The 20,413-nt window shown below is 38.1% G+C and overlaps 1 protein-coding gene and 1 pseudogene across 2 annotated transcripts in view; one reads left to right on the plus strand and one right to left on the minus strand.

Moving 5' to 3' along the window:
• Nucleotides 1–567: 567 nt before the first annotated feature.
• The window catches only part of CCDC38 (coiled-coil domain containing 38), a 66,164-nt gene continuing 46,318 nt past the window's right edge, over nucleotides 568–20,413 (minus strand). For both annotated transcript variants that reach the window (XM_054441957.1, XM_054441955.1), the window contains 6 exons: nucleotides 15,084–15,153; nucleotides 13,245–13,396; nucleotides 11,811–11,946; nucleotides 5,818–6,023; nucleotides 3,005–3,098; nucleotides 568–710 (listed from right to left, as the gene is read on the minus strand). In XM_054441957.1, coding sequence (XP_054297932.1) covers nucleotides 597–710; nucleotides 3,005–3,098; nucleotides 5,818–6,023; nucleotides 11,811–11,946; nucleotides 13,245–13,396; nucleotides 15,084–15,153 — 772 coding nt within the window. In that variant the 3' untranslated portion in view covers nucleotides 568–596. The remainder of the gene's footprint in view (nucleotides 711–3,004; nucleotides 3,099–5,817; nucleotides 6,024–11,810; nucleotides 11,947–13,244; nucleotides 13,397–15,083; nucleotides 15,154–20,413) is intronic.
• Nucleotides 15,912–19,413, plus strand: LOC129009861 (oocyte-secreted protein 4B-like; annotated as a pseudogene).

The raw sequence follows: 20,413 nt of genomic DNA on the forward strand, positions 1-20,413 counted from the left end.
ACAGAAATTGGGAACTGACATTCATGCTGAAAGCATACGGTTTGTTCACTGAAGAGAAAAAAGTTCTCTGAACAAGATGTAATGTCAAATAAAAACCAGTCTCACCATTATGTTCTGAGACTGTAACCTCGAGGTTGAGTTTTAAGCCCCTCAAACCCTTCAGATATTTTAGGGTTGCACATTGTTAAAATGTATATTCCATAGTAATAACAGTATGCTATGAACTTCCCTACAGATGGGTTGAGAAAATATATCATTTACATTCTCATGTTGTAAGAGAATGGCCATTATTACATTTCAGTGTTCATTTACCATAGTTTTATCAGTAAACTATCTTTGTGTATGCCCAAGTGGGACAACTCAAAGTACAGATAAAAATGTTTAGCTATATGGAATAATACTTATGATATGAATACTTAAGACTTCAACAACAACAAAAAAACTCATTCCTAATCCTATAGCTCTTAGAATAGGGGCCTGTCTTCCTCAAATTGATTAGGCCTGGTACATGGGGCAGAATATTGCCATTAGTGAAAGCCAAAATTTACAAAATACACCTAAGACATTCTGGTGATAAAATGTCTTACTGCTTTTATTCAAGTAAAAAAATATTCTTCTTCTTGTGATTTTGTTTTTGTTTCATTGACTAAAGGTAGCTGCTGTTTGTTACCAGATGGAGGTTTTGAATGAAAGACAAGTCGTCTTCCCAACTGAAACAAAAGAAAAACAAAATACTTAATATTTTTTGAGCATAGCCATTTTCTATTGAAATTTATGAAATACCAATATTAACTCGATTTTTACAAGGAATAATATGGTTTGTAATATTAACTAATCACAGTTAAAAGGGACTTATAACCTAACGGATGTCTAACATGCTAGGCAAAGTTGAGTAGCAAACTGGACACCAATAAGTATGCAGAAGGAACAGCAGTTAGGTTTTATTGGGAAGTGGGAAAACTTAGGTAAAGTCATCAAATAGTATACGGTTCAAATGTGGTCAACCTAGAAAAGCACCATGTTGAAGGCCACCATTTTATTTCTCAGTAAGTGCCATAGCCAGCTTTTCCTCCATGGTTGGAAGAGATGGCTTTCTCCTGTTGAGCACCTGACTAGCATTTAGAAATCTTGTTAAATAAAAAGTCCAGAAAACCATGTACCATCTTGAAGACTGGTTGGCTTCTGGAGGTGTTCCCAACAGAAGAGGCTTTGGGAAACCCCTAGTTCATACCTATTCATTCTCTCTGGGTCATATATACTCAAGTATATTACTACTTATTTTTCTCTTTACTTTTGGGATTCCCTCCTCTGCTTTTTGTTTTGCTTTTATAGCTGAATTTGTATAAATGTATAAAGTGGGGAAACTGCCATAATTCTATGAGATTCGATGGGACATTGCCACTGTGTTCAAAAGGCACTATTGACGTTGTAGGACAATTCTTATGTGAGGTTGTCCCCTGCATTGCAGGCCCAAGAGAACCTAAATAACAATAGCACTTTACCCCATCACTATAACAACAAAAATGTCCTTGGGGGACTAGAATCTCTGAATTCCTTCTGCAGTATCAGAATTTTTAACTGTCAGAGATATTTGGTAACATTTGTTATTAATACTGTCTGAGAAAATTAGCAATGATGAAGTGTCCTAACTGGGTCAGCTTCTATCAGAGGTCTTTGTGTGTTGTTGATTTATCAGATAACCATTTTTTTCCCCAATTTTTTCCAGTTTTAGTTTTTATACTCATTTTTAGTCTGTTAATCCACTACACATCAAGTATCCATGATGTGCCAGGATTAGGCATACAAATGTCATAAAACTCATGGTCTAGAAGGAAAGGTGAATATATTGAAAAATAATAATTTCAATTTGGTGGGTTTACTAAGTAGTCCATGTGGAAGGGTGATGAATGGTTAATTCTTGGGAGGAGAGGACCGGTGAGGAAAGTCTTCATGGAAAGAATTGAACTAGATAAATACCCTTTTTAAGATGAAGTATTTATTTCAATAAAATATTTTGAAGTAATCATTTTTTTGGCATGGCACATATTAACAATTCCCGTACTTCAGAATTGTTTTCAAGTTCTTACCTCCTGAGGTTAGTTGTAAGGCACACAGTAAGCATTTGTTATGTGTTAGCTATCACTGTGGTAAGAATCAGCATCCAGCAGTAGCTTTGCAGATAACCATGAAATTGTCTTTCTGGAATATATTTCAGATGCTATTCCGGGGAGGGAAAGAGTGGCATATAGAAACAAACTCCTTACCCTGTGTAGAATTGATGGACCACATGTATGTGACTACCTGATCCCAAACTTCTGATTGGACAGTAGTCTTGCAAAATAGAGAACTTTGGCTTCTGGTCCTGATTGTGCTGCTAAGTCAAAGTGACTCTGGGCAAATCATTTTAACTCCAACTGTCAATCTCATTGTCTTTACAACGTGAGGATTGTACACAGTCCCCACAGTTACATGCGATTCTCTGGGTTCACATCTCCAAAACATTACTGAGTTAAAGAAGCCAAGTTCCTAGCTATCATTAGTAAGAAAAAGAATATGTACATAAATACATATTTGTGTATGTATATTTCCAGAGGGATGCAAATGAACCTGTTAACAGTGGTTGACTCCAGGAAGGGGAACTGAGGAAGACTGACTTTATACTGAATACTCTTGTATCTTTTGAACTTTGAACCATATGCTTTTATAATCTATTCCAAAAAACTAAAAAGAAAAAAAATTATCTGATTTTAATGAACCTAGGGCTAAAAAGAGGAGAGAAGAGGCTTCTTTTACTGAAAAGTGTCTAATTGAGAACTGGAGAGCCACTAATTTGAATTATTCTATAAGTAACAAGGAACCGGGGAGACCAATTGAAGCTGTGAGCAAGAAAGATTACCTTTCTAAAGTTCAACCTGGCTAAGTTAGATGAATAAAGTATTTTGTTTTTGTACCACAGAGGCACTCACATATTGATATGGCTGGATCTATTAATAGCGAAACAAACCTTTTTCTTTGGTTGTGCTACTGCTTTTTCCAGAGCAGCTTTTAGCCTTTCCTCTTGGTGTCTTTGTTTTTCTTTCATTTTCTCCTCACGAAACCTGTCACAAGAAGGGAGAAACATTCTTGTAACTATAAATCACATTAAGTAAGAAAAGTACATTACTATTTGGTAATAAACCATGTGAATAGAAGACCTCCTTTAAAGTTAAATGAAAATGACACTTCATCTTGACACTTCGTCTTTACTCCTAACAATGGCTTTTGAATATTCAGGTAAATCTCGACAACAAATACTATTTTGAAATGGGAAGAAATTTCATCATTTTGGAAAACATAAAATATACCCAGATCTTGGTCTATTTTTTTTTTTTTCCAGAGACAGAGTCTCAGTCTGTTGCCTAGGCTGGAGTGCAGTGGTATGATCTTGGCTCACTGCAACCTCTACCTCCTGGGTTCAAGCAATTCTCCTGCTTCAGCCTCTCAAGTAGCTGGGATTACAGGTGCATGCCACCACACCCAGCTAATTTTTGTATTTTTAGTAGAGACGGGGTTTCACCATGTTGCCCAGGCCGGTCTCGAACTCCTGACCTCGTGATCTGCCCGCCTTGGCCTCCTAAATGTTTCAGCACTTTACAGATAGTTTGTATAATAGCTACTTGAATTAACTTTTAGCTACGTGTCCCTCTTTTTAAAACTTTTAATTGAAGTGTCACATACATACAGAAAAGTACACAAATGAATGCATAGCTTAGTGAGCTGCCACAAAAGTGTAACTTCCAGTTAATCTTTTTGAATAATATCCTCAAATTGTGAGCAAGAAATGCTATTTGTCATACTCTCTTTAGGGTTGTTTTGAGGGAAAAATTAAGTAATCTGTGCAACTTGCAACTTATCAAGTACAAGGTGGTGAGCCGTAGGCACTAAATACATGATAGCTATTTTATGGACCTATTTAATGATATTCTAAGTGTAAGGTTATATACTAGGGAATGGAAATAACGTGCTGAGCCTTTTTATTGCAAAATTAGGTGCCGTGTTAGGTACTCCAAACCATGGGGAAAATCAGCTAAAATTCTTTTTAAGAAGAATGTAAGTAATTGGAATTACATTCATGTATCACTGCTAAAAATGAGTTGTAATTACACTTTGATGCAAATATATTTGCTACTGTAAAAAAGATGCAAGTGCTGTTAGTGTAGTCATAATGAGGTCATCTTAGGGAAGGAGTAACTTTTCATTTATAATTTTTTTTAAAGCTTGCTTTATGTTCAATAAGATCCCATCAGGATCACCGTAATATAGTCTGGACATCATTTTTACTGTGGGTAAGCATATCCACCATACATCCATAAAGTAGTAGGCAATAACAAAATATCTAATACTAGTGGCTAATATTTGAGTGCTTACTATGCGGCAAGCGTGCTCTCGTAATTTACTTGGATCATCTAATTTAATCCTCACAACAACCTGTAAGTATCAGTATTACTCCTATTTTACGGATAAAGAAACCAACTAGAGTGCTTACGTTGCCTAAGGTCACAAAGTCATAAATAGTTGAACTGAACTCACTCAGCATGGTCTAATCCCCAAGCTGGTAGCCAGAGTACTAGTCTGCCTCTCAACATGTTTTTTGCTATTACGTGAACATTATCCCACTTGTAAACATCCCCTACATGCCACAGTAGACTACGGGTCATATTTACAATAATCATTGCCTCAAACTAGGATAGTAGGCCCTCCATATTCACAGTTCCACATCTGGGCATTCAACCAACTGCAGATTGAAAATATTTGGAGAAAAGCCCCAACAATAAAAATAATACAAATTTTAAGAAATACAGTATGACAACTCTAGCGTTTACACTGTATTATGTATAAGTAGTTGAGAAATTATTTAAAGTATACAGGAGGATGTACGTAGGTTATATGCAAATATGCCATCTTATATGAGACATGAGCATCTGCAGATTTTGGTATCCTTGGGAGGTCCTGGAACCAATCCCCTACAGATACCAAGGGACAACTGTTTGTACCTAAAAGTTCTTATTTAACTTGGTATGGAAATTTGTAAATGAACACATTCTGAAAGGCCCCGGTCAGGCCATACCACCCTCAATGCACAGATCTCCTTTGAAGGGCACCAAGCTATGCAAGCATGTGGGGGATGGGGCGGGGCTCCAGGGATGATAATCCTCATGAGGTTGTCTTGAGGAATAAATGAGTGAATGTTGAGGAATAAATGAGTGAATGTTGTGTACGTGTTGGCAGTTATACACTGCGGAAAACCCTCACTGGGTAGCTCAGACTTTCAAACAATTCCTTCATTAGGAATTAGGAGCCCTTCATGGGAGAACTACAGGTAGATTGAGTCTGCTTGCGGTTTTCCCATGACGGGCTCCTAATTCTACGTCTTGGGTCCTTCACCACCAGTGCAATTCTCCTTCCCCATGATAGCTATTCAAAAATTTTCATGTAATTACTTATCCATAAATTTCATATAATTACCAAAGATTTGCTTTTCCAGGCTAGTTTGTCCATCCCAAACTAGGTCAGTTGCCCCTGGTGAACTCTGTTCACCCAGTTCCTTCCTTCGCAGTGCCCATTACCATTGGTAATGACACATTTATTTCCTAAGAATATTTGATGAATGATCTCCCACGCTAAATAATAGCCTATATGAGGAGAGCAGGGCTGGATTTCATTCCTCCTCACTGTGTCCCTATCATATGACGTTACACAAGAGACTTGCTAATGTGTTTGTGGAATCTGAGCAAAACCAGCTACTCATTAAATCATTCTTATCCTTATTGACTGTACTTTTGCCGCCGTTCTTTCTGTTTCATCCTCTCAATTGCCTCCACATTTTCTTTGGGAATGGATTCGATGAGGTCACACAGTTCTACCAGGCGAGATTCTACTTTTACCAGCTTTTGAATTGGGTTGAGGCCGTCATCCTCAGCATCTCCAATGCAGACTTTGTATACTTGAGTAATCTTTTTACTAAGTGAGTCTATCAGTATTTCCTGAGATTGAGAAGAGCAGAAAACATTAACATCACATTGCACATTCAATAAATATACCATTTTCTATATTACAGTAAAATCCCATGTATATGCTATTAAATGTTTACATTTTTATTTTTATTATTTTTTTGAGACGGAGTCTCACTCTGTCACCCAGGCTGGAGTGCAGTGGTGCAATCTCATCTCACTGCAACCTCCCCCTCCCAGGTTCAAGCGATTCTTGTGCCTCAGCCACCCAAGTAGCTGGGATTACAGGCATGTGCCACCACGCCCAGCTAATTTTTGTATTTTTAGTGGAGATGGGGCTTCACCATGTTGGCCAGGCTGGTCTCGAACTCCTGACCTCAGGTGATCGGGCTACCTCGGCCTCCCAAAGTGCTGGGATTACAGGCATGAGCCACTGTGCCTGGCCTAATGTTTACTTTTTTAAAGGAGAAGTTTTAATAAAAGAGATCATTGAGAAAATGCAGCAGTGATATTTAACCTATATCAATTTATAGTCAGAGCATTACTATAGAACACCTTGGATTATTTTCTTAAAATATATTGAACCCTAGATATAAAAAGTAATTATAATGGGCAGAATATTTTTTGCTTGAATATTTTTGTATATCTGACTCCCTAAGAATTCAAATAGAGGCAACAAACATTTTAAATCGTTTTTTTGCCACTTGGATGCATTTCCTTTTGGCACAATATGTAACCCAGCCCCCCTCCTTTTTTGCATGTATTACTCTGTTATAATTGCGAAACTATAATCATCCTATATGATAGTTCTCTGCCTTATCCTTATAGACCAGGAGAACAGCAGCTACATCTTATGCTTAAACTTACAACTAAAACAGTGCTTTGCACATAACTATGCACTGAATAAATGTTTGCTGAATAAATGACTGAATGCATTCTCAGAAAAAAAAAGTCGTAAGCAAACACGTACCCAGGCTGGCCTACCAAAGCCTTTTTAGAAGTATGATTTTCACTGTTTTCGTTGGGAAGCCATTGCAGTATTCTAGTCTGAACAAAAGCTTAGGCCAAACCTCGCTGATCCCTGTACCTCGACACTGTGCGGTTTTAACTGTTGGTGGAGATTCTTGAGGTGGTAGGTAACTTGTCTCGGGACTGTAACAAAATTGTCATCCTCTGTCTCCATTGTGAACCCGGTGTTTGCAATTAAGAGGAGCTCAACAAACTGCTGGGCAATGTGAATCACTCTTCAGGTAGCATTCTGCCCCATTTCCTGCTGCCACTCAAGAAGATGAGAATCACCATTAAGCCAGTGACAAATAACACTCAAGACAGATGTGGCTCCTGGAGCCATGGGAAGCCCCTCCTGGAACCACAAACACCTTACAGAGCCACCAACACAATTACAAGCCAAGATCTGATACCAAGAATGTACTTCCAACAGCTTTTCTCTTCCACCTCCTAGCTTAAAAAGCTTTCTGATGGTCCTGTTCAGCATAAAGCTCCTTTTAACATTCATAAGATAACACTTATTATATTTCCTATTTACATGAATGACATGATCCTTTTAGAAAACTTGGAGATACATAATAATATAAAAGAAAACAGCAAAAGTCCTATATTGGCCATAAATTTCCCTTTTCCCCTCTCTCTAAAATAACATCTACTGTGTTTCCTATTTATGTAATAGTACGTTCTTTTTCTAAACCTTGGAGACACAGAAAAATATGAAAGAAAATAAAAGTAACCCATTGGATTGAAATATTGTAAATTGCGTATGAAAACAACATTGCTGCAACGTGAGTCACTAAATAAAGCAGAGAAAAATACTTTAAAAATATATTCACCACTGGTTTTGAGGAAAAACAACTTTAAGATGAGAGTGGTTGCTAGTTGATGGAAATTTCTGAAGGAGACCTCTTGAACACTTAGATGGCTTTAGAGATGGATGAGCAGGGCAGTGGCTTTTTACGATGTCTTTTCTACACCACCGCCCCCTCCCCCTTTTTTTTTCTTAAATTCCCTCTTCTAAGAGGAGAGAAAATGGCGAGAAGAGATATTTTCTTAAGATAACAAGGTAAGAACAAGAGATAGGAGAGGAGAATGAGATGAATGAAGGTAGTTCACGTATGAAAAAGGGACTGAGAGCCTGGCCTGACAAAGCAAAAAGTTAAAGAAAAGGGAGCACAAGGCACATGCCAATTGACGACAGGGAAGGGAAGTTTCAGCCCCATCCCTGGAACTGCCCCCAGATGGCAGGCCCAGCCCACAGTACCTCGGAGGAGGAGCTGCCAAGGGAGTCTGCCCAGGTGAATGGGACAGGAATTATGGAAGACTGATAGAGAACTTCAGGTGCCTTTCAACAGTGAATGGGAAGTGATATGACCAGAGCAGTGTTTTAGGAGGAATCATTGTATCAAAACTGGAGAGGGGAAAGGTGGGGGGGGTGGATATCTAGATGTCATTGAAAGTCTTTTCAAACTCAAGGGTCTGTCATTCTAATCCATGTGACTTTCTGCTGTGTGTTGACTGTACACAGTTCTTTCAGTTGCAACTGATCAGCTCCTTGTGCAAAGAAAACAATAAAACCAGAGATAAACACATTCCTTACATTGAACAATGGAGCAGTTTATGTTCCGTTTCATGTTCAATGAAGAAGTAACAACTGCTACACTAAACAACATGGATGAATCTCACAAACACAATGTTGAGAGAAAGAAGCCAGACATGTTACATTATTCCATTCCAGTGGAGTTCAAAAACAGGAAAGCTGATTGATGGCATGAGATATCAGGACAGTGGGAAAGAGGGCTGGTAAAGACTGGAGGCAGGTGTGAGGGAGGTTTGCGGGGGCTGATAATGGTGTATTCCCTGATCTGGGGGGTAGCACACGGGTGTGTTTGCTTTGAGGAAATTTCTTGAGAGGTACACTTGTGATTTGTGCACTTCTCAACATTACATTATACTTGAACTTAAAATTTTATTTTAAAAGTAAAATATTGGATCAAGGGCAAAATTTTTAGGGGATTAAGTATCATTAAGAGTGTGGAAGTTTTGAAAGAATAAAATTCATTTCATACTGATAGCTCCAGAGTGACATAATTTATGAATATCACAATCAAATATGTCAATTATACCTCAATAACGCTGGAAAAGAAACTTTTAAAAAATGAGCTGTAGGTAAATTTACTCAAAGGATTATGTTTTATATATTCTGAGAGCTGAAAAAAATGGAGGTAGAGAAGGAAAAAATCCTAAGAATACGCTTCCCTCCCAATTTTCCTGCTTCGCCTCCCCTTCCCCACCCCACATTTCACATCTCTAGAAGACACTATGGATTATTAGTCCCATCTCCCCAGGGTGCAATACATGAATGCCAAATTTACACTTGTGATCAAAATTTCATGGATAGCCATTTAAAAAGGAATTTTACCTCAATTCTACTTTCTTTCTTTAGGTATCTGGTTGCCTTAATGTTAAAGAGTATCAAAAATGCCGCTTTTATTTTTTAATGGTTGCCCCAAACTTGGATGAAAGGGGCTTGGTTGGGATGGGGCAGGGAGGAGGGGAGATATCACAGATATTTATCAGACATTTTGCATGTCAATTGGTTTCAGAATTATTTAAAATAGTTGAAGGGTGGAAACCACTCAAGTGTCCATCAACAGATGAATGGATAAACAATAAATGGTATAAACATACAATGGAATATTATCTAGCTGTAAAAATAATGCAGTCCTGATACATGCTGCAACATGGATGAACTTTGAAAACATTATGCTAAATGAAATAAGCCAGACACAAAAGGACCAATATTGTATGATTCTTCTTTTGTGACGTACCTAGAATAGTCAAATTCCGAGAGACAGAAAGTAAAATGGTGGTTGCCAAGGGCTAGAAGAGGGAGGAATGGAAAGTTGTTGTTTAATGGGTATAGAATTTTCAGCCTTGCAAGATGAAGAGTTCTGGAGATTGCAAAACAACGTGAATGTACATGACACTACTGACCCGTACATTTAAAAATGGTTAAGATGTTAGATTTTTATGTTGAAAAGATGATGAAAAAGTTGTGGAAATAGTGGTGATGGTTCCACAACATTGAGAATGTACTTAATGCCACTGAATCACGCACTTAAAATAGCTAAGTGGTAAATTTGGTTATGTATATTGTACCACAGTTTTTAAAAAAAAATGGTTGGAAAAAAATAGCACTGAATTGAAAGGTGGCTATCATCACACTTCTTGGCCCCGGCAATGCACAACCCCATCCCCTACTAACTCAGGGCACTATAACTCCCTAGGAAATGTGTGTGTGTGTGGAGGAGCCATAACCAGCTTGTGCTTTTTGTAACCCTGTTCACCTGTGGGTAGGGGAGGACAGCCTTCTTCTGACGCAGTTCTCCCAGTTCCACTTCTGTTTGAAAATCAAGTTCATATCCATAAATGTGATGTTGTGGCAGGCCAGGTCTCACTAACGCAGGCCTCCTTAACAACTGTTTCAGTACTGAGTGGTTAAGTTAAATATTAAAAGCCAGTGCCCTTATACAAAGGCTGGAATGTAACAAAAGCCCACCAAGAGTTTTGCCTAGACCTTTCCAGAGTCTTAAAGAATGACAAAATAATGAAGGAATTCTTAACAGGACCCATTTAAGATTAAACAAGTTTTACTGGGGATGAAGAAACTCTCCAGGCCTCTACAGACAAGTTTATTGGGGATCTGAAGGAACTACCCAAACCTCCCTGATTTAGCAGGAGACAAGACAAGGGTAATCACCCCAACATCTGGACCCATTTAGATTAAGTAAATTTACTGAGGCTCCAGAGGAAGGTCTTCAGGACTCAGACCTTAGTTATAGATCAAAAGAAGTTAATCACTCATGTCTTTAGATGAGTGCACGCTTACACATAAACATATAGCTTAGAAGGTATATAAGCTCTGGAAAACTTTGTAATTTTGAGTTGGTCTGGCAATAATTTCCAGGCCTTCTCCCTATAACCAGTTACAGAAATAAAAACTGACTTCCTCCCCAGTTCATCTGCATCTTGTTATTGGGCCACGAGAAATAGCAGCCCCACCCTCAGTTTGGTCCTGAAACAATGTTAGCCTCATATATTAGCTTTGAATTTTTATTTCATTTGAGGTTTTTACAAGGTAATCAATGTTAGATGGAGCTGGTTGTGGGTCTAAAAGCTAACCTCATCATTCATTCAACAAACATTTATTGAGCACCAACTTTAAAGGGACCCTCAACTGAACGAAGAATAATAAGTCAATCCCTGCACTCGAGGTGGTTTGCATCTAGCTGAGAGATGAACTTCTCAATAAGTAAGTGTACTAGCACATATCACAGCTGTTTTGATAATGAGTCTACGCAGGCCTGAAGAGGCAAAAATCTAGTACAGGCTCAGTGTTGGGAAAATTTTCTAGTCAGTGTTGAGTCACTGTTAAAATTGTGTTGATTCACGGCTTCCTCTGTTAATTACTCCTTGAATTACCACCAAAATGATAACACACAGTGAACTACCACATATGTCTAGGCTCTGACTAAAAGAAATGTATTTCGAGGGGAAACTATGGTCAATATCATGGATTGCAATAGAGCAACGTTTTAAGAGAACCCCAATGCCAATTTGAATGCTTTCTGCCTGTGTAAATTGGCTATTACATACTGGCAAGATAAATTCCAAGCTGGCTTTCCATTTCTGTCATCAACCTAGGACATGTGATTTGCTTTAACTCCCTTATTCACATACGTAGGACACAGCGAATAAAAATTATAATCATGAGCCAAAATGAAATCGCCATAGGCAAAGAGTGATTACCTGAGCATCTGAATTAAATTCTCCAAAGCTAAAGAGCCTGGACCTCAATTGCAATTCTGCTGCTTTCTCTTCTTCTCTCACACAGTTAGCTTTAAGCATTTCTTCTTGCTCCAAAAGAAACTCTATGTTGCTATTTCTATTGCAAAAGAAGAAAGAGACCCTCATCTGAAATTTGTGGTTAGTGAAATAACCATCAGTCAGGAGCTTCAACTCTCTAGATCATGTGTCAAAATCCACGTAGTGAGCCAAATACAAGTCTGTATTTGAAGACATTGCCAAAGTACATGCAACTTTTCAAGTTAAAGTGAGAAAAGTACATGCACAAATGCTGTTTTTAACTTCCATCAGAAGGTATTTTCTTCCCCTCCCCTACTTTTGTGGTTCCATTCGAGTTCCCCCAAATAGCTGCAGAGCTGAGGCATCAGGAACCCAGTGTTCTCAAACGTGGCTGATAATCAGAATATCTGGGGAGCCAAGAGGGAAAATACAGACTCCTATTTCCCTCACCTAGAGATTCTGATAAGATCCTCTAGAGATAGAGTCTATATATCCCCCTTTCCTGCCCACCTGCACCCACCATGTCCCAGAAAATCTTATTGTGGAGGTGGATGGAGGGCCATCAGACACTGTGAAGATTGGAAAAGATACAAGGATTAAAAAGTCTCAGAAATGGTAATAGGTAGCTGTGAGATAATGATTTTTAGATTCTTACCTTCTGAACAAATTAATTTGTTTTGAAGTTAAATGTAGTTTGACCTATTGTTTAAAAAGATTGCCATCTTCTGGCCCAGAAAACTGTTCTGAAAAAAGGTTCTACACATTTTTGCATTGAGTAGATACAAAGATTTATTCTCTGTAATTCAACGCTTTTTCGAGTTTGTAATATTATATATTTTTAGATGAGGAAGGAATTTTGTGAGGGATCAAATCCAGCTGCTTTCCCCTGACAGAAATCCTTTCTATATTCGCCCTGAGATATTGACAGGAACTTTATAAAATGATATAATATTTAATCACAAAAATTATTTTTCTGAGAGTCACAGCCAATGAAATACATTTGTTAGCATTATCATCCACAGCATGATTTGGTAAAGTAAATGACAGCTAGCCAAGTGATAGGGCAAAAACTACACTGGACAAAAGTTAAGGCAGTAGGTGCCATTTTAATTCTCTTTAGTTATTTTTCAAAGTATTTTTTATTATTACTAGCTAGGAAAATATGTTGACAAGTGAAAGGAAGTAGGGACAAAATTAAAGCCAGTCTATTCTGTGTAAATACGACGTCTACCTTTTGCACTCCACAATGTAAACCATTAAAAACCCCAGCCCACATTCAAAGAGACCACGAGGAAGAGCCACATGCGAATGAGTTGGACCCAGGCTCTGGTTAGAAATTGCTTAATGGAATAAATCTACTTGTTTTTGATGACTTACGTTTTATCCTGTATAACTTTTTCTCTTTTGTTTACCTCTTCGAGATTTTCATCTACATCTTGGGAATATTGAAACAAAGTAAGATTCTGCTCTTCCAGCTCTCTGAGGACTTGAAGTAACTCCTCTGGTTCCTTGAAATAAAGTGCTGGCTCCTAATTAATCAATAATGAAGAATATAATTTACTTGAAAATATGCTACCTATGCACATGTGACTTATCTAGAAAATACAGTGGGGTAAAGGAAGACGGTTCTAAGGATGAGGGAGATGCAGGTAGGGACTTGTATGGGAAACTCGCCTATTTCCAAGGGAGAGCTGACTCTCAGAAAGAGCACATTTGAAGTGTTGTGGGGAGATGCGAGTATTAAAAAAGGGATGGGGAAGAAAAAAAGGAGAAGAGGGTGAGGAAAAGGAAACAGAGCAGAAGAGGTAAGTGCAGGAAAAAGGGAAAGGGAGAAGGAATAGAAGAAAGATGACAGGAGGCTGAGTGAAAGTCATTTTCTCCCCACATTTTAATTATTTTATATTTCCTACATTTTTAAGATAAAGTATGTGTTACCTTAAACATTTTTTTAAAAAATGACTTGGGCATTTGCACACCCATGTTCCTCATTATTTACAATAGCCAAGACATGGAAGCAAGAATGTCCATCAATGGATAAATGGATTAAGTCAATGTAGTATACACATACTATGGAATATTATTCGGCTTCAAAAGGAAACTAATTGGCCAGGTGCGGTGGCTCACACCTGTAATCCCAGCACTTTGGGAGGCCGAGGTGGGTGGATCATGAGGTCAGGAGTTTAAGACCAGCCTGAGCAAGATGGTGAAACCCCGTCTCTACTAGAAATACAAAAATTAGCCAGTCATGGTGGTGGGTGCCTGTAATTCCAGCTACTTGGGAGGCTGAGGCAGAGAATTGCTTGAACTCAGGAGGCGGAGGTTTCAGTGAGCCGAGATCATGCCACTGCACTTCAGCTTGGGCAACAAGAGTGAAACTCCATCTCAAAAAAAAAAAAAAAAAAGGAAAGAAATCCTGTCACATGCTATAACACAGATGAACCTTGGATACAGTATGCTAAGTGAAATAAGGCAGGCACAAAAAGACAAATACTGAGTGATTCCACTTACATGAGGTATCTAAAATAGTAAAACTTTTAGAAACAGAATGTAGAATGGCAGTTACCAGGGGCTATGAGAGGGAGAAAAGAGGAGTTATTTAATGAATATAGAGTTTCTATTTTGCAAAATCAGAAAGTTCTAGAGATCTGTTGCTTATAGCTGACACTACTGTACTGCACACTTAAAATGGCTAAAATGGTAAATTTTTTATATGTTTGTCACAATTTTTTAAAAAGATGACTTGGATAAGGTGTGTAATATACAACAACGAATGGTATTTGTTATCCCTTTTGAGTTTCTGTGGTTGCATTTAGGGTGGGGTTAGCTCAAAGTCAATCTTGCAGCAATAAAGCGTTGTTTTGTTGAAGGCCTATTTATTTTACAGTTCAGCTACCCAACACATCTCAAGTCCCAATAAAATGCAATCAGCAAGTGGCTATTTTTACAGGAAGATTGTAGATTTTATAAATATTTTATAAAATATATATAAAATATATATCCTAAATCATTACCTTCTTCTAGATACTTATTTGTTATAAAATGTCTTATGACAAAGATAGATTATATATCCAATTGGAGAATAGTATCAAAATTATATTTCTTTCTGGAAGGTTTGTGCAATATTTTGAATAAAATATTTTAATTTCAAAAGAATAAATGATCATCAGTATTTTTCACCAAACCCAATATTTAAACCAGCAAATATCATCTGGTTACCAAATCAAAGTCCATTTCATCATCTAAAAGGAAATCCAAACTGTCTTCTGAACCGAAACTTTCAGCCAGGCTGTAAAAAAAAAAGAAAAAGAAAATGTCTGATTTGTGAGCCATTTTCTGTCAACAGGTTTGCATTCCTTTCTAAATTGTCCTTGGAATCCAACTGTAACATAATTATTTTCAATAGCAGGTTTAGCCTTTTAGGGAACTGCTGATTGCAGAAATCAATGGATTCCATGAATATACAAAAGAAAATTGGATTCTGTCCCAGACAAAGCTGACATACACAAACAATGAGACCACATGGGAGGGCCATACCATATGGTACCAATTATTTGAGGTACATCTATAAAGTAAGGTAACTTTATTTTTAAAGAAACACATGACAGCCTACATTGCCTCATCGTTTTGTCCTTTTAATGCATTCTTCTTGAGAATCTAAATGTGCTCTACTGCTCAAAATGAAAGCTGTATCACAGCCTTCTGACTGTCCCCAAGTAAGGCAATGCTTCTCTCTTTAAGAGCAGATTTTACTTTTCAAAATACCTTCCAATCAGGCTGACAAAATGTTGGTTGGGGCAATGGACAATGAGGTACCTCCTTAAAGCATAATCATGTGGCTTGGAAAGTGGCTCTGGAAAAATCCTGTAAGAAAGATCAGTGGAAACTGATTGCAATATTGAAGAAGCAGGGATAGGGAGAGAGTAAGTTGGCTGTTGTTGTGATCTAGGTCATTAACACTTTCAGATAGAAGGCAGTGATGATGGCAACGATGAGTAAGTGTGTGGGGAGGGAGGAGAATTTAGAGATATATGGAAGAATGAAATCATGGGAACCAAAAATAGAAAGGGCTCTTGGGGCCATAAGAGAAGAGACAAAGATGACTCCAACATTTGTGGTCTGGAGCCTGGAAAAATGGAGGTAGCACTCACAGGAAGGAAAATGGCTTACAGATGGGATAAGAAAAAGATTAATATTTGCTTTATTCATGTTGAGTTTGAGGGGACAAAATACACACCTGGAGCTGCCTATTGAGCAGTTGGAGAGAAGGTGTGGGAAAACAGAAAGGGCCAGGGACATAGATGAATTTTAGGGACACATACCCTGAGAAAGCATTTGACATTACATTCCACCCTTCTCTGCTCTTGGGTTGAGTGACATCACTTTCTAATCACTCTCTTCCCACCTCTCTGATACTCTTGTGGTCTTTTGGGGCTCTTCCTCAGTGTTCTGCCCTTCTCCTTCTACCCATTCCTTTGGGAACACCTCATCCCTCTCATGGATTCAACCACTGCTAATACACTAATGACTCCCACATCTCTCTTTCTTGAACTCTAGATTTCAATGTCCAACCTTCAACTGGACGTCATTACCCACATGGCTGTCCCACAGGGAGCTAAAATGAACATCCAAAATCACACTCCTTCTCTTCTCCTCAGGCAGGCCTGCTGCTCTTACTGGGTTCCCAATATTGTTGGATGGCAAGACCATGCACCCAGTTGCCATGCTAAAAATCTGGGCGTTATCTGTAACCACTCTCTTTTCCTGACACTTCCCTCAATCTTTACATAAGCCGTTCAAAGTCCTGTCAGTGCCACTTCCCTATGTCTCTCACAGCCTTTCCTTCTTTGTTCCCGATGCCATTATCTGGTTTAGGCAGTCCAATCTCTCTCACCTGAATTGTGACAATAGGCTCCTAACTGGCCACTGTACCTCCAGTTTTGTCCTCCACCATTTCATTCTCTAAAATACTGCCACATCCATCTTTCTAAAGTGCAAATAGGATTGGGTCTCTGTCACACTCTTGTTTAAAACATTCAGTGTCTCCCCAGGGCCCTTGGGACAAAGCACAGGCTGCTTAGATAGATAGCATCACCACTTCCCTGCTCATGGTGCAGTGCCCATGTACTCCTTGAGCCTCTCCCCCTTTTACCCGGAATGATAAACCTGCCATTCTGAACAGAGCCAAGCTCTGTCATCTCTGTACCAGAAAGCGCTCCCTCTTCCAGAGCTTGTCCTCACTAACTCTTCCTCCTCTTATAGACTCAGCTTAGAGGCATCCTGTTCTGAAGCACATTCACTGATTCTGCCCTTGCCCTCCCATGCCCTCACCTGTCCTCTGGGTTAAGAGTCCTACCTTTGCATGCCTGTGGCACTCTGGGCTTATCCTTCTAATAACATTATCCATTGTATTGCAATTAACTTGGCTGTCTTCCTCCCTAAATGGTAAGCCCCTTGAGGGCAGAGATTGTCTTTTATTTATTGTTGGGGCACTCAATAAATATTCGTTGAATGAATGGATGAGACTAGGAGAGTGGTGAGCTTTCTGAGGGAGTGAATGTGGTGTCTGCATGTTACTGTGTGAATCTAGATGTAGAAAAGGCATTTGGCAGGATTCAACACTCATTTTGATAAAAACTGTCAGGGAAACTGGAACAGAGAAGAACTTTCTTAACTTGATAGAGTATGTACATCTACAAAAATCCTCCAGCTAACATTATACTTAATGGTGAAAAACCAAATCCTTTCAAGACTGGGAATAAGACAAAGATATCTGCTCCCTCTACTCTTACTCAACATCAAAAGTTCTACCCATTGCAATAAAGCAAGAAAAAGAGATAAAAGGCATAAAGATCAGAAAGGAAGAAATAAAGCGGTTGCTACGTGCAAATGACATAATGGTCTATATAGAAAATCCAAAGGAGTCTTTAAAAACAAAACAAAATTCTTGAACTGATAAGTGAGTTCAGTACAGTCAGGGTATACAATCAATTGTATTTCTCTACATTAGCAATGACTGCATGGACACCAAAATACAAAGTACAATACCATTTACAATTGTTCAAAAAGAAAAGACAAAAATATTTTGCTGTAAATCTAACAAAACATGTATAGGATTTGTAAGCTGAAAACTACAGAAGGCTGAAGAAATCAAAGAAGATCTAAACAAATGGAGAGGAAGACTGTGTTTATGGATTGGAAAATGTAGCATAGTAAAGAAATCAATTATCCCCGAATTGATATACAGGTTTGTGTTAGTTTCCTAGGGTTGATGTAACAAACAACAGCTTAAAGCAACAGTAACTTATTCTCTCACAGTTCTGGAGGCTAGAAGTAAAAAATCAAGGTGTCAACAGGACATGTTCTTTCTGAGGGCTCCAGGGAAGAATCTATTAATGCCTTTCTCTTAGCTGCTCCTATTGCCAGCAGTCCTTGGCTTGCAGCCACATCACTTCAATCTCTGTCTCTGTCATCACATGGCATTCTCCCTGTGTCTCTTCTCTTATAAGGACACCAGTCATGCTGAATTAAGGGTCCACCCTAATGACTTAATCTTACCTTGATTACATCTGCAAAGGTGTAATAAAAAAAAAATATTTTTTCCAGATAAGGTCATGTACATAGTACCATGGGTTAGGACTTCAACATAACTTTGTGAGGGACGTAATTCAACCCATAAAAAGGTTTAACACAATTCCTATCGTAATTCCAGAAAGTTTTTTTGTAGATATAGATAAGGTTATTTTAAAATTTATATAAAAAGAAAAAGAAGCTAGAATAGCCAACACAGTTTTAAAAAAGAGAAATTACATAAGAAGTCTCCCTGACCTTGAGACTAATAGCTACAGGCCATTTCCTGTTCCCTGTGTTGTGTCTTCGAATCTGGAGCAATGAAGACCTTTGTGCTCTTAGGCAGGTCCTTCCTGTTTTCTCTGTTGTTTTGGAATTCTTCTGGACTCGACCCAGTCCTAAGACACAGATCTTCAGTGTTAAAAAAGACACTCTTTGGACTGCAGCAATGACTGAGTTGACTACTGATGGCTTAGGCCACTGTCTGACTTGGAATAGTTTCAACATGTTCTGATGATTGGTTGTTAGAATGAAAATAAGGCCCTTTGATAACAACACAGAAATTAAAACTGGTGACATACACCTGGGAGATAACTGTCCTGTAACAAGACTGTTGCCATTTAACTATGTGTTTTCTTATCCTGTCACTTCTTGTAGGATCAAGAAAATTATGTTCCAAAGAAATGATGTTGCTGTATTATCAGAGATCAGTTACAAACCAGTGCTGCATACTACCTATAGATTTCCAGTGGTTTGCTTTGTAAAGAGGCTTAGGTTCCCATCTGTGATGCATTTTGGAATGAGTGGATTTGATGTCAACACCTTGAAAGATATCACTCAAAACACAGAAGAATAAGAGTCATCAGCTCCCACACAAAGTAAAACATGTGAACCTAATTTTAGCAGTGTTAATTAGGAGCAACTATCCATGAGTCACTGTATCAATAATGCCTATGTTATAACATCCTATCCTGCCTAAGGCACGGGAACAAGTGGCACATACTTGTCTGAGAACCAGTTCCATTAATACTATGGTTGTATCTGTCCAAAGATAAGTAGCAGTATGTTACCAGTTTCATTACCTTTGGAGTTTTGGATAATATATCTATACTGTGATATTTACACCTTTTAATGAGTTAATTTTAAGTGTAATTGCTATTCTAACTTTGTTTGTGAAATCAAGGCCATACGTAATAAAGCTTGCCTATACTAAAAACAAACAAAAAACTAATAGCTACAGTAGTCAAGATCATGTGGCAGGACAGCCACATAGATCAATGGAACAGAATAGAGAATCCAGACATAGCCCCCAACAAATATGCCTAAGTGATTTTCGACAAAGGTGCAAAAGCAACTCAATGAAAGAAGCCATTTCAACAAATGGTGCAGGAGCAATTGACATACACAGGCAAAAAAGCACCATCACCACAATCTAAACCTCACCCCTTATATAAAAATTAACTCAAAATGGAAAATGGATCACAAACTTACATGTAAAACTATAAAACACCTAAGAAAAAAATATGGAAAAAAATATTTGAGTCTAAGGCTAGGGAAAATGTTTTAGAATTGACACCAAAAGCACGAGCTATAAAATAAAAAATTCATAACTCGAAATTCATCAAAATTAAAATTTTCACTCTACAAAAGACCCTGTTAAGAGGATAAAAAAGACAATCTACATACTCAGAGAAATTCTTTGCAAACCACATATCCCCAAAGGATTAGTATCTAATATACACAGAATTTTCAAATTCCAACAGTTTTAATAAAAGGCAATTCAGTTAGAAAGTGAGCAAAAGACATGAATAGATATTTCATCAGAGGATATAAAGATGCAAACAAGCACACGACAAGATGCGCAACATCATTAGCTACTAGGAAAATCAATTAATACCTACCAGAATAGTTAAAACAAAAGACAGTGAAAACACCAAATGCTGTTGAGGATATGAAGAAACTGGACCCCACATACAATG

This window comes from Pongo pygmaeus, chromosome 10, assembly GCF_028885625.2.
Source record: "Pongo pygmaeus isolate AG05252 chromosome 10, NHGRI_mPonPyg2-v2.0_pri, whole genome shotgun sequence".
Lineage (NCBI taxonomy): Eukaryota > Metazoa > Chordata > Mammalia > Primates > Hominidae > Pongo > Pongo pygmaeus.